The 15,492-nt window shown below is 36.6% G+C and overlaps 1 protein-coding gene across 1 annotated transcript in view; it reads right to left on the bottom strand.

Annotated features, from left to right (window-relative positions):
* The window catches only part of NDP (norrin cystine knot growth factor NDP), a 61,789-nt gene that overhangs the window by 7,022 nt on the left and 39,275 nt on the right, over window positions 1–15,492 (bottom strand). The window contains exon 2 of the mRNA XM_001366456.4: window positions 10,149–10,545. Coding sequence (XP_001366493.1) covers window positions 10,149–10,322 — 174 coding nt within the window. The 5' untranslated portion in view covers window positions 10,323–10,545. The remainder of the gene's footprint in view (window positions 1–10,148; window positions 10,546–15,492) is intronic.

Here is a 15,492-nt window from a genome sequence, read left to right as displayed (position 1 = left end):
GAGGGCAGAGTAGCTCAAGCTCCAACACCCCTCCCCCAGACAATACTGAGAGATTTACTGAAAAAACTCCAAGGGTGAAGGTGGAAAGAACAGCCCAAAACAAAAAAAAAAATGAGAGGAGCAAAAGCTCAGGCAACAATGAGGAGTAAAAAAGAAGTAAATATGAGCAAACAACAGAAAAAGAAAAAAGAAATTACAATTGACAGCTTCTATACAGGCAATGAACAAATAGCAGAGAGATAAGAGAAGGATGAGGAAACTCCAAACAAAACAAAACAAAACAAACAAACAAAAAAAACAAAACCAGTGAATTGGATACAGGCTCTGGAAGAACTCCAAATATAATTCAAAACGCAATTAAGAGAGGCTGAAGACAACTGCAAGATAAGCCATCTGGAAACAGAAAACAATGTCTTGAAAGCCAAAATTAATCAGCTTCAAAATGAGGCAAAGGAGATGAAAGATGACCTCCAAAGAAAATCTGACCAGAAGAAGAAAGATGACCAAGAAGCCAGGGAGGAAATCTAGTCTTTAAGAACCAGAATACAAAAATTAGAAGCAAGTGACTTCACAAGACAGCAGGACACTATAAAACTAAACCAAAAGAATGAAAAAATTGAGCAAAGTATGAAGTATCTCATTCACAAAACAGAAGATTTAGAAAATCATTCTAGTAGAGACAATTTAAGAATCATTGGTCTACCAGAAGACCATGACAAAAGAAAAAGCCTGGACACCATACTACAGGAAATTATCCAAGAAAACTGCCCCAATATTTTGGAACAAGAGGGAAAAGTGGAGATTGAAAGAATCCACAGATCATCGCCTGTACTTAATCCTCAATGGACAACAGCCAGGAATGTTATGGCCAAATTCAAGAACTATCAGAAGAAGGAAAAAATATTACAGGATGCTAAGAAGTAAGAAGAAGTCATTCAGATACCATGGAACCACAGTGAGGATAACACGGGATCTGGCTGCATCTACACTGAAGAACTGAAAAGGCATGGAATATGATATTCCAGGAAGCAAGGGAAGTAGGTCTACAACCAAGAATCAACTACTCAGCAAAACTGACTATATTCTTACAGAGGAAAGTATGGTCATTTAACAAAATAGAAGAATTCCAAGCATTTGTAAAGAAAAGACCAGACCTGAACAGAAAAAAATTGATGCCCAAGCACAGAACTCAAGAGAATCATCAAAAGGTAATTAAAAAGATGGAAAAAAGAAAAACAAAACAAAATAAAACAAAAACTTTTTTTAAGAGACCCAATAAATTAAAATGCTATGTATCCCCATAAGTAAAGAGGTCATTGGTAACTCTTAAAAATTGTTATCATCACCTGGACAGTTAGAAGAATTATACTTAGAGGGAACAGTGACAAACTGTATAGGATGAAATACCAAGACAGACATAAATCTATCTATCTATCTATCTATCTATCTATCTATCTATCTATCTATCTACACACACAACTAGAGCTTAAAAAGAACTGAATACAAAAAGAAATGGGAAAAGAAACAAACAGGAGTAAATTTATATATCACAAAGAAGCTCATGGCAGGAGGGGGGAGAATATCAATACACCAGAAGGGTAAAGAGGATGGAGATAGGAAATATTCAACTCTTACATGCATTGAAATTGACTCAAAGAGGGAAGAACAATCCAATCCATTGGGGCATAGAATTGATTTGCACCCTAAAGGGAAGTAGAAGGGTAAAAAATGAACTGGTGGGGAGGGAAGCAGTAGAAGGGAGGGATAGGGTGGGAGGATATTTTTAAAAGACTATAAAGAAAATCAGGGGAGAATAAGAAGGGAGGGGGGTAGAAAGGGAAGTAAAATAAGGGTGGGAATTTGGGGGACTGATTAAAACCAGTGTAGAAGGTGGTGTATAAGGAAATAGTTAAAGAAGAAAAGGCAGGACTAGGAGTCCTAGGGGAGCTCAAGGATAAAATAGATAGAAAAACTATACCAATGGGAAACCTGAAGCTTCTTCCATTCTAACTAGATAAACCAAACCAAAAAATAAATAAGAAAGAGGTAAGAGAAGTGAATGAAATCTTAGAAAAATTAGAATTAGTAGATATGTGGAGAAAAATAAATAGGAACAAGAAGGAATACACCTTCTTTTCAGCAGCACATGGTACATTCACAAAGATTGACCATGCATTAGGGCATAAAAACTTTGCAAACAAGTACAAAAGAGCAGAAGTGATAAATGCAAACTTCTCAGATCACAATTCAATGAAAATAATAATTTGTAAGGGTACCTGGAGAGGCAAATCCAAAATTAATTGAAAATTAAAGTGATTCTCCAAAGTTGGTTAGTTAGAGAACAAATCATAGAAACAATTAATAATTTCATTGAAGAAAATGACAATGTTGAAACATCCTTTCAAAATCTATGGGATGCATCCAAAGAAGTACTCAAGGGAAAATTTATAATCTTGAGCTCATATATTAACAAATTAGATAGGGAAGATGTCAATGAATTGGGCATGCAGATTAAAAAACTAGAAAGTGAACAAATTAAAAATTCTCAGATGAAGACTAAATTAGAGATCACAAAAATCAAAGGAGCAATAATAAAATGGAAAGTCAAAGAACTATTGATTTAATAAATGAGACTACAAGCTGGAATTTTGAAAAAAACAAAATAAAATAATCAAAGTACTGGTCAATCTAATTAAAAAAGGAAAGAAGAAAACCAAATTGATAGTATCCAAGATGAAAAAGGTGATCTCACCTCTAATGAAGAGGAAATTAAGGCAATCATTAAAAATTTTTATGCCCAATTACATGGCAATAAATATGGCAATCTAGGTGATATGGATGAATATTTACAAAAATATAAATTGTATAGACTAACAGAAGAAATAGATTACCTAAACAACCCCATATCAGAAAAAGACATTGAACAAGCCATCAAAGAACTCCATAAGAAAATATCCCCAGGTCCAGATGGATTCACAAATGAATTCTATCCAACATTCAAAGAACAAGTAATACCAATATTATGCAAACTATTTGACAGAATAAGCCAAGAAGGAGTTATACCAAATTCTTTTTAGGACACAAACATGGTACTGATTCCAAAGCCAGGCAGGTCAAAAACAGAGGAAAAAAAAAAACTATAGACCAATCCCCTTAATGAACATAGATGCAAAAATCTTAAATATAATACTTATAAAAAGACTCCAGCAAGTGAACAAGAGGGTTATTCATTGTGATCTGGTGTGATTTATACCAGGAATGAAAGGATGGTTCAATATGAGGAAAACCATCCACATAATTGACTATATCAACAAGCAAACCAACAAATATCACATGATTAGCTCAATAGATGCAGAAAAAGCCTTTGACAAAATACAACACTCATTCCTATTGAAAACACTAGAAAGCACAGGAAAAGAAGGGTCTTTCCTAAAAATAATAAACAGTATATATCTAAAATCATCAGTCAACACTATCTGCAATGGTGATAAATTCGATGCATTCCCAGTAATATTAGGAGTGAAACAAGGATGCCCATATCACTGTTATTATTTAAATTTGTATTAGAAACACTAGCAGTAGCAATTAGAGAAGAAAAAGAACTTGAAGGTATTAAAATTGGCAATGAGGAGACCAAGTTATCACTCTTTGTGGATGATATGATGGTCTACCTAAAGAATCCTACAGAATCAACTAAAAAGCTAGTGGAAATAATCAAGAACTTTAGCAAAGTTGCAGGATACAAAATAAACCCACATAACTCATGAGCATTTCTATATATCTCCAACCCATCTCAGCAGCAAGAATGAGGAAGAGAAATTCCATTTAAATCACCCTAGACAATATAAAATACTTAGAAATCTCTGCCAAGACAAACACAGAAACTATATGAACACAACTACAAAATACTTTCCACACAATTAAAACTAGATCTAAGCAATTGGAAAAACATAGAGTGCTCATGGGTAGGACAAGCTCACATAATAAAAATGGCCATGATACCCAAACTTATGTATTTATTTAGTGCCACACCCAACGAACTACCAAAAAAACTTTTTACTGAATTAGAAAAAAAAACAAAACATAACAATGTTCATTTGGAAGAACAAAAGATCAAGGATATCCATGATAATAATGAAAAAAAAATGCAAAGGAAAGTGGCCTTGCAGTACCAGATCTCAAACTATAATATAAAGTAGTGGTCATCAGAACAATATGGTACTGGCTAAGAGACAGAAAGGAGGATCAGTGGAATAGACTTGGAGTAAGTGACATCAGCAAGACAGTCTATGACAAGCCCAAAGATCCCAGCTTTTGGGACAAAAATCCACTATTTGATAAAAACTGCTGGGAAAATTGGAAGACAGTATGGGAGAAATTAGGTATGGATGAACACCTCATACCCTACACCAAGATAAACTCAGAATGGATGAATGACTTTAACATAAAGAAAGAAACTATAAGTAAATTAGGTGAACACAGAATAGTATACATGTCAGACCTTTGGGAAAAGAAAGATTTTAAAACCAAGCAAAGTCACAAAATATAAAATAAATAATTTTGATTGCATCAAATTAAAAAGTTTTTGCACAAACAAAACCAATGTAACCAAAATTAGAAGGAAAGTAACAAATCGGGAAACAATCTTCATAACAAAAACCTCTGACAAAGGTCTAATTACTCAAATTTAAATAAAGTTAAATCAATTGTACAAAAAATCAAGCCATTCTCCAATTGATAAATGGGCAAGGGACATGGATAGGTGATTTTCAGTCAAAGAAATCAAAACTATTAACAAGCACATGAAAAAGTGTTCTAAATCTCTTATAATCAGAGAGATGCAAATCAAAACAACTCTGAGGTATCACCTCATACCCAGAAGATTGGCTAACATGACAGCAATGGAAAATAATGAATGCTGGAGGGGATGTGGCAAAGTCAGGACATTAATGTGTTGCCAGTGGAGTTGTGAATTGATCCAACCATTCTGGAGGGAAATATGGATCTATGTCCAAAGGGCACTAAAAGACTGTCTGCTTTTTGATCCAGCCATAGCACTGCTGGGTTTGTACCCAAAAGAAATCATGAAGAAAAAGACATGTACAAGAATTTCCTTAGCTGCACTCTTTTTGTTGGCAAAAAGTTGGAAAATGAGGGGATGTCCTTCAATTGAGGAATGGCTGAACAAATTGTGGTATATGTTGGTGATGGAATACTACTGTGCTAAAAGGAATAATAAAGTGGAGGAATTCCATGGAGACTGGAACAACCTCCAGGAAGTGATGTAGAGCGAAAGGAGCAGAACCAGGAGAACATTGTATACAGAGACTGACACACTGTGGTACAATAGAATGTAATGGACTTCTCCATTAGTGGCATTGCAGTGATCCTGAACAACTTGGGGGGATCTATGAGAAAGAACACTATCCACATTCAGTAGAGAATCAATAAGAACAACAGAATACATTTTATAAAGTGTTTAAGGATTTGCAAAGCACTTTACATGTTATGGAGTCCAATAACCTGCCCAGATTATCTAGCATGTGAGGAACCTTTCTTCTGTATTTTCCTACATAGACTCTCATACTTATATACTGACCAGGTAGGGGGCTGAAGGCCATTAATTTGTCTTCCATTGACTACAAATTTGGTGGGTATCTTCAATAACTGTCAGAGTAGGAGAGTCCCCTTCTCACCACATCTGGAGTGTGAAGAACATACACAATTCAATGAACACCACAAACTGAGCTAGGGGAGGGGCAGATCCTTCCCTTCTGCCTTTACCCTGGCTCTGAGAAATGGGTTAGGGGTTTCTTTTCTGTTTAATTTTTCCTATTTGATTTTAGATATAAGCGGCAACTTGGTCCTGAAGAGGGTCTTGCCCTTAGAACTTAGGATTGTGCTCTATAGACACTGAACTAAGCCACAGACCTATTCTCCTTCCCTTCCCTAGAGCCTACGGTTGGAAAGGGGGAGAATTGAGCTCTAGGTGTTGTGGAAAGTTTGTATTTGTTTTCATTATACCTCTAAAATAAACATTCTTTTGTAGAAACTATTCTGTAGTTAAATGGAACTGCAGTACAGGACACAAACCCCTATATTTGGGGCAAACGCCATTAGTGAGGATTGGTGCCATTACCTAGACTTGCCAGTACCAGGAAATGGCACCTGAGAACTCTGGGGAGGAGGGAAATTTAATCTAGCTACCTAATTCAAAATGGAATATATTCATGTGTATGTTTTATGAATATTTATGTTTGTGTACAGATATATGTATATGTGGGTACGGGTGCCATCTTTGGTCATGCTCTCTGCATGTATTTTCCTTTATTTGTGAGATAGTGTACCCCACACGTGCATGGAAGGATTTTTTAAATTGTAATTTTAGGTATGCTATTTAACCAAATGTCTTGTTTTGAGTTAATGTGTCTGATAGCTGGCTGCTAAAAGTAGATTCATTGGTGGAGGCTTTTGAGCTATAGTGGATGTTGACCTATTGGATATTTCAAACCTATGGCAGCTTTTCTGGGGCCTCCATAGGACAAAGAGTTTCCCAGGTATGATTCAGTTCCTAATGGAGACCTGCTATTTTCAAGATAAATAAAGCATAGTCTTCCCTCAATGATCTCATCAAAATAATTTAGGCATAAGAAAAAGTTTAACTAGTTTGGCTGTCTGCCTCAATGAGGGTGATGGGGAAAAGTAACAAATAAATTCTCCAGTGACATACTCAGGCCAGCCATTTCTGAATCATTACAGTTATAAAAATGCCTTTCTATCTTATTGTCAATTTGTTTTAGTTAGATTTTCCTAACAAGGAATGTGGCCCTGCAAAATTTTAAATTTTGTTATGCCAAGCACTGTTTTTGAGTTTTTCAAATACAAATAAAAGTCAGAGAGCTTTTCTTAGAGTGGAAAATGTGTCCTTTCCCACAGCCATATAACCCAATAACAGGGACCAAAGTGACTTAGATCAAAATCTGGCCTCACTAAAAATAAAAATAAACGTCATCTTATTGGGCTAAAATCATTTGGGAGGCTTAAATGCTAATCACAGAAGAAAGTGATAAGCAATTAAAAATATGAATGCTTAACAGAAACCAGTTCAACCTTGCTTTTAGTGGTTGTTATCCCTATATTATAATTATAGTGGTAATTTCTAAAATATTTTCCATATTTATTGCAGGATGTTTATGTGGTTGACTATGGCTAAAAATGAACATTTTCAAGGCCAGTCAGAATCACTCTTAAATTTATGATTGGAAAAATGGAGATACAACCATTTAAGTTTAGTAGCAGAGATCCTGAAACAAAATCAAGGTCGCAGGTTCTAAGGGCCAAGTTTTAATCACTGTGCCTTTTTCTTCCTCACCATTTCTTCCTTTTGTACAGCAAATGTCAACTTCCCAGGTGCCAAGGCTTTCTTGATTAAGGCCTTCCCTTGCACAAACTTTTCCATGAGATTGAGTAAAGGAAGACATATAATAGACTAAGTCTCCAAAAGAAGTGTGACAATTAAGAATTCTGACTTCTGGGTGAGAATATCAATTTATTGATAAATCGAGCATTAACCAATAAATTAATTAATTGGCCAGAGATCTTTCTCAGTGATCAAAGACACTGAAGTGCCTTTGCTTAGATCCATAAATAGATAATTTGAAGAGTCTGTTACTCCCTTGGACATCTAAGACATCTCTAATTGGTGAATAGTCAATGAGGATGTGGTCCATCAAGACTCTCAACTCCTCCCCATCCCCTGGTGATGACAGGTTAGTCACAGATAGGTCTCGAGTTCCCCAATTATCCCAAAGAGCAATCCAGTTCTGCCCAGTTAAAATTGACTCTTGTAACAATTTGCAGTGAGAGGTTGGAAGGCTCATTGGAGCTATGGGTGAGTACTAGCATAGACTAGTTCTATTTACAGAGTAAGGCAAATCTCACAGTCTTTCCCATAAGCTCACTCTCCTTTCTATTTTATAGTGGGAGGAATTCTTTGGATGGGCCATAAAGGAATGAATACAGAGGCTGAGGGACTAATTAGAGTCTCTAATCCAAAAGCCCAATATAGAAATATTAAAATATAGATAATTAATATTTAAATAAATATATATAGAAATATTTAAAACAGATTCACTCGGGAGATGATATAATCTGTAATCACATCAATATAGAAGCTTGAAGTGGCAAAGCATTTCCTTTCCCCTGATCTGTGAGGAAGAGAAATACAAATATGGTTACTGCTGCTCTAAAACATGGGACTCAAAGAACTTGGGATGAGCTCTTGATCATGGAGTTATTAACTGTCAGTCAAGTCTTGAAGCCAGGTTTCTGGGTTCCACATAATATGGTTTCCATTACACCATGTTGCCTTTGTAATGTTCATAACAGTTCTCAGTGCCTAGTATAATGTTTTGCAGTTAGTAAGCTGTCGAGTGCACGAGTGAATAGATGAAGCAGCAAAAATGATCAGTGAAATACATAATCAGTTCTTTGAAAATACCTGCCTTTTTGTCATGATATACCCAAAACATCAGTTGTTTGATCCAGGTCAAACTCAAATAGAAACAGACTCCTGCTAGATATGTATACTTAAAACTTGCTAATTAACATTATGCATGTGTATTATATTTTTAACTTTTGTTTAATGTTTCTCAATTACATTTTAGGCTGATTCAGTCCCCATTGGGGAGTTTTGCTAGCTATATACACCTCTGACAACATAATAACTCAAAAGCATGGAAACTTTATCTAAATAAGTGAACTCTCCCAATCCAGATCATGCCACCAAAAGGGTTAGCTGCTTCTACTACTTCACAGCAACCCCTCCACAGAGAGAATCAAAATATATATTATGTTCCAGACATAAACTTTCCAAGAAACTAATTGGATTTAGAGAATTGTAGATTTAGAACATGGGATGACATTACAGGCCAACTAGTCCAACCCCTTCATTTTACAGATGAGAAAACTGAGGGCCAGAGAATTTAAGTGGCATACCCATAGATACAGTTAGAAAATGACATCATTTTATTATTATTATTCAGGGGTCTAGGAGCTAAAATGTTAGAGCTCACTGCTGTTACAATAATAATAATAATAGACAGTACTTTACAATATTAACTCATTTGATTCTCACAGCAACTTTGGGAGGCAGGTCCTGTTATTCTACCCATTTTGCAGCTGAGAAAAATGAGGCAAATAGTTAAATGACTTGCCCCGGACTATGTAGCCAGTAAATATCCAAGTGTGGTTTCAAACAAGGGTCCCCCTGATCCTAGTTGGGGCAGTAAGGTGAAGCAATAGATAGAATGGATTCAATAAAACCCATCTTCATGAGTTTAAATCTGACCTCAGACACTGTTAGCTTTAATCCTGTTGACTACAGTTTCCTAATTTTTAAAATGAGCTGGAGAAGGAAATACCAAATCACTCCAGTATCTTTGCCAAGAAAATCCCAAATGGGATCATGAAGTTTCAGACATGACTGAAACCACTGAACAGGAGCCTGGCTGCCTCTATTTGTTATTTGTTCCCTTATTTTGTCTTCACTGTTATTTGTTCTTTCATACTAGTAAATGTAAATAAGCACTATTTACTAGGTCATTGTTTGTTTGACTTCTAAACAGAAGAATCTAGTATCTTTAAAATCACCACCTCAAGGCAAACAAAAATCTTGGAGTAATGGACAAAGCTTCCAGAAGATCAGGTGCTAAAGCATGCAGATGAATTAGAAATCCTTGGGATCTTAGAGCTAGAAAGGACCTTAACAATCACATGGTTCAGCTTTCCATTTTACAGATGAGGAAGCTGAGGCCCAGAGAGATGAAGTGATGAGACAAAAGACACACAGGTAGTAGAAACTGGGCCAGGATTTGAACCAAGCTCCTTTTCTTCCAAAACCAGCCCTCTATGACACCATCTTGAGGGGACTGAATAATCACGGTTACCATCTTTCTCAAAGAATGTCAAACTCATAACAGGAACCCCTAAAAAGGTGATTTTCTCATGAAGTGAGCACCCTGCCAAACTAACTCAAAGACTGTGATTTCCTAGATAATAAACCAAAAACAAAACCAAAAAACCACTATCAGTCTTCTCCTCCTGTTCCTGGAGATGAGGCATAGCCATCTTCCCAGAGACCCACTTACCTTTGAGCTGCATTTGTACAAAGGGTGACTGATAGAATCCACATAGTGATGCCTCATGCAGCGCCCAGGGTCTGAGTCCATCAGGAAGGCGCTGTCCATTTTGCTGTCTGTATCTCCCATCATTGCCAGCAGGGAGAGCATTGAAATTGACGCTGCTAGTACATGATTTCTCATTGTTGTAAGAAAAAAAATTCCTGGTAATAACAGCAGAGGGAGGTAGAGTATTAAAAGAAAAAAAAAAGCCTTTGAATCTTAGGACCTAGTTCTTTTCAGGCAAAATGCAAAATCTGGCTGAGGCCACTGGGCTGTCATTGTCCTTTGGATGCCTCGTTCTTTGGCACCAGGAGGAGGCAAAAAGGTTTGCTGCTTGTAATCCTTCACGACAACGCCTGCACAGCTAGAATGAAAATAGGAATTCTGTTTCAGACATAAATTTTTGGAGAAACCAATAGGGTTAGAGGATTTTAGATTTAAAACTTGAAGAGACATTGGAGGCCAATTAGTCCAACCCCTTTATTTTACAGATGAGGAAATTGAGAGCAAGAGAATGAAATTATTCACCCCTGGACACACACAGGAAATGATAGAACCTCAGACTTGAAAGACAGTCTATTCTTATTATTTGTATTATTACTACTATTCCCTCATTCTTACCATTTTAAAGGAGTTCATCTAGTAAATTATTGTCTTGAACAACAATAGCAACCATGATGACAATAGTAATAGGATGCTGATCATCTAAAAATATTTTAGGGGACCACAGAAGATCCTAAGAAGTTCATCTCAAGCTACTTTTCATTCAAGTTACTTTAGCGATGAGGGCAAATTGCACTCCCAGTTAGTAATTCACTAAGTATATTCCTCCCAACCCAGTGGCACATTCTGATTAAATGGGAGCATGTGGTTGCTTTAATTGGTTAAAAGCACATTCTTAAAAATGAACATAATTTGTTCTCCATGTGAAAGACGAAATTTCTTTTGTAGCCATAAATGTGAGTGAGTTGGGTGGTCTCATTTCTTTCCATTTTGGATGTCTGTCCAGTTTCTCACTAAGCCATCAGTGACAGCCTCAACCCACCAGAGACCTGGCTCCAAGAACCCTGAGAAAACAAGGCGGATTCAGGGTCAAGAGTAATGAGCAATCTCTTGAGGGTAGAATCACAGCTCTCATTCTCTATCAATTTGAGGCTTCATTTTTTCCATCTATGTGTATGTGTACCTACCCACCTAATTTTTCACTTCTATTATTGTCCCTAAGCTATATGCCATCCCTTTGCACAAGAAACTCCATCTGAAATATATATTTTGCTCCATGTTGCCCTCCAGTGCATCTTAAAATTCCTAAAGGAAAACACATATGTTGTTTGTGAGGAAAATCACATATTTCTGAAAATTTCCTGTATTCTGAATGCATGTAGGAATTTAGAAGGGCAAATGGTCAGTGGCGTAGGGACTCCTTATTGATGTCATTACAAGTTCAGCTATCATAAGGGGAAGAAAACAGAAGTCTCTTAGAATGATTTCACTCTAACATCTCATGCTGCATGGGTAGTATAAGTGCCACAAAACAAAAAGAAGTCAAATTACAGATCAGATGCTCCAAACATTTTGGAAACTTTGGAAAAATTAGGGGCTTTGATATTATGCTCTAAGTGAAGGACTTTATAAAACACTTGAGACATCTAATTCTAATTTTGTTATTAAAGGTGGAACATATTTCTCACTTTATGAATAGCAAAAATTATCAAGGAAGAGTACCAATGAGGCCCAGATGATAAGGTTCCATCCTTTGTTTAGCTAGTTAACTTTGCTTTACGAAGGACTCCCCTGGTTGGGGATAACAAATCCTAGCTCTAACCAGTCATCTCTCTCATATGAAGATCAATGACAGTGTAACAAAATGATATTGAATATATGGAATTGAATCTTCAGTACTGGAAAGCCTGTTATCAGGTGTATAATGACTTGTGTAAAAATCATGCTCTTCAGACCTTTTCCACTCCACTAGAAATTCTGGTAAACTAGAGCAAATTCAACTGAAGGAAAGGAAGGAGTTCAGCCATTGACAATATGATCCCAGTTATGTGTAGCCACATCTTTCTCTCAGATTTTGGAAGGAGGGAGTTGGGAGAGGTGGAATTTGAGAGAGGGTTGGTACAATAATGGGTTCCTCAAGATTAGTAGTCCAGGGCTGAGCAAGAAAGTAGGATTGTTTGAGATGAGGATGCAAGGAGCCAATTATGATGTAGGTTGTACAGGTACTATCATGAGAAACAAATGCATCTTTGGAGTGTTAGTACTCTTTGCAGAGTCCTTGTTGCCCTATCTTAGATCTGACTGTATCCACTCAGATTTTGTGATTCTATGTTTCTATGTTTAAGGATAACATTGTAGAGCCTTCAAGCAAAGATCAGTAATTATGAAAAGAAATTTGATCTGTCTACAAATACAGGACAGACCAAGGAGATAAAACATTTAGTGGTGTCTAGCACATAAGGCCGGGTGCTTAATGAATGATTGATGGGTTGATTGATGGATTGAGGACAGTCTATTGTCAAAACTTCAGTATGAATTTGGATGGAAACCCTACATATCTTGTCCAAAAGTACACTTCTCTGGTTCAAACAGTACAGATAGATCATGAATTGGGCTTAGAATTGAAAATGTGAAGGGGAGTAGGCTGGCTTGCTTTGGGGAAATTGCTGCTCTCTTTTACTGACTGACACTTGGGCTTCCAATGAAACCAAAGGCTCATATTTTTAATGCTAATATAAGGAATTTCTCTTCTTGGATTTGGAAAATATTATTTGTAGAGACTGGAAGAAATTCAGCTTTGGGAGAATTTCTGAGATAGTAGCCCCTTAGAGAAAAGTACTTAAGAGAGAAACACAGACAGTGTTAACAAGATCTAAGGGGAAAAAACAGTTGTCCTCAAATGACAAATCTTTACTGAAGGCAAGAAGCTCCAAAGTATCTTGTTTCTCAGCAGTTAACATCTAACCATCATGAGAATTTTAAGTTGGCAAATGGGAAACTGATAATGGAACTTTTGGTAAATATAGGACAACTCTGTATTGCCTATTTGTGGCTTATCTGAAAGAAATATGAATTTGGAGTTCTCACCCTAAAATGGAAGTGAGTCATCTCACAAAGAGAGAACTGCTTTGAGCCAGGAGAAGAACAGATGAGTAAAGAGAAAAAAGGAGAGGAATAAGACAAAAACAAAGCAGAGACTGTATCCTTCCGCTTGAAAAAAGGGGAGTGGGGGAGAGCTAAGCCCAGCTGAGCCTTGATAAGTGAAAACTCAGAACTGAAAAATTTCCCCCTGTTATTTTAAAGGAATTTGCACCCAGTAGAGTGGGTCGTTTTCATAGAAAAGCAATCAAAATGAAAGCTTAAAAAGGCCCTTGCTGCGATGTCTAGAGCAAGATAAGCTTTGCATCTGCTGGGAGGATAGAAGAAGGGAAGAATCTGAGCTGATTAGAAAGACAGCTCTGTTGACTGAAAAAAAAAACTGGTTGGAAGAAAAGCTTTGCTACTGGTTGCTGACTGGAGGAACAAGAATTTCTACTCCTTAATGGAGATGACTGGGGAAAAGAAGGGATTTCCTTTCACTGACTCCTATGAATTGAGTTTTCTTTTCTTTGCCCTTTGCTGTTTCCAATGGTTTGAGAAAGAAAACAAAAACAATTTTCATACCCCAGACAAAAGAACAGACCAAATAGTTCTGTAGACATCAGGCTTAAAATCACTTCTTGGCTAAAAGAATGTAGTACCACCCTAGAGTCCAGCAAGTAGAGATTTGAATCAAATGTTCAGTGGAGAAAGGCAGAGACTTGGGTTATAGTATCTATTCCCCAAGGAAACCAAGGACCCTGAAGTCTGAAGTACAGTCATGAGTTGACCAGAGGACTTGACTTTCCCTGCCTCCTTGATATATGCAAGTTTGTGCCCACTCTCTCCTTACCCACTTTACATATTGGTGACAGAGTGGGACAGAAGTTTAATAGAAGGATACATGACTGTATTATGACTTCCTTTCCTTTACCTCCTATTTAATAAATATTTTGTGACTAAGATTTAGTGCTGTCATGATTACACACATAAAATCTCTATCAGATTGCTTGCCATCTCAGGGAGAGGGGAGGGGGGAAAGAAGGGAAGAGTGAGAGATGATCAGAAAAAGGAAGAGAATCTGAAACTCAAATTTTTCAAAAATGTATTCTTAAAAATTATTTTACCTATAATAGAAGGGAAATAAAATGTTATTTTAAAAATATTTAATGTTATCGTATCACCTGCTTTGTCTAAATGGGAATCATACTGACAAAAACTCAGGAGCTACAGTCATGAGTAGCAGACACACCAGCTACACAGTAATTATTCTGAGTACCCTGAGAGAGTGAATTGTGGCTGTTTGACTGCCAATATGAATACAAGTTGGGCAGACTAGGAGAGTGGAGAGAAAAGTTGGTAGGTATGGTTAATCAACATCTTATAGGTCACACCTATATTACCTAACATTTTACTGCTGTTGTTGCTACATGATAATGAAGTGAGGAACAGCACTCGTTCTGAAGATTTAAAAATGAATATCACATTAAAAGCATTGGAGAAATACATGGCGGGTGTGAGCAGACTGCAATATTTAATGCTTAAGGAACAGGAGTAAAAGATATCACCAAGGAATTATGTGTCAGGAAGAGAAAATGTCTGACCATCATGTCCAATAACAAGGGATGTCAAGTAGACAGCCAGAGTATACCACTGCGATCTTTGTGATGTCTTGAGAATCATAGAAAGTCTCTAACATATTGGGGTACCCTCAGGGGTAAATTTTGGGAACTATAGGAATAAGAGCCCAACAAGAGTCAAACAGGACATACAGGCACAGATAAATTGAAACCTGTTAATTGGAGGGCACTCCTTAAATGATGAGTCATATTGATTGGAATATTTGAGTATCCTCCTACTGTTGGGAAATTCATATATAGGATAAATGCATGAAAAAAAGAATTTAAGTGCTAACCATGTGTAAAACATTGTGTCCTCTGGAGGAGGACCTCACATTCTAATAAGGGAAGACAATAAACCAAGGAGGTTTCAGATACAAGACACATGGAGGAAGCAAGTAGTCCTTAGAGTATGGGAAAACAAATGATAATGTATTTTTTAAGTATAATTTACACTAATAGTACATATTAGTTCATAGTGTTAAACTACTTGATGGTGCCAAAGACTTTGGCATTGAGGTGTTTCTTTTCAGTGTAATCTTTATGTACAGAAGAACAACGCACAATTCAGCATTAAAGTTTGGAGAGTATATTTTATTCAAATAAACAGC

Source organism: Monodelphis domestica, chromosome 4 (genome assembly GCF_027887165.1).
Source record: "Monodelphis domestica isolate mMonDom1 chromosome 4, mMonDom1.pri, whole genome shotgun sequence".
In the NCBI taxonomy this organism is placed as follows: Eukaryota; Metazoa; Chordata; class Mammalia; order Didelphimorphia; family Didelphidae; genus Monodelphis; species Monodelphis domestica.
Note: the sequence above shows the minus strand (reverse complement) of the source record. Positions and strands in the feature narration are given on the sequence as shown.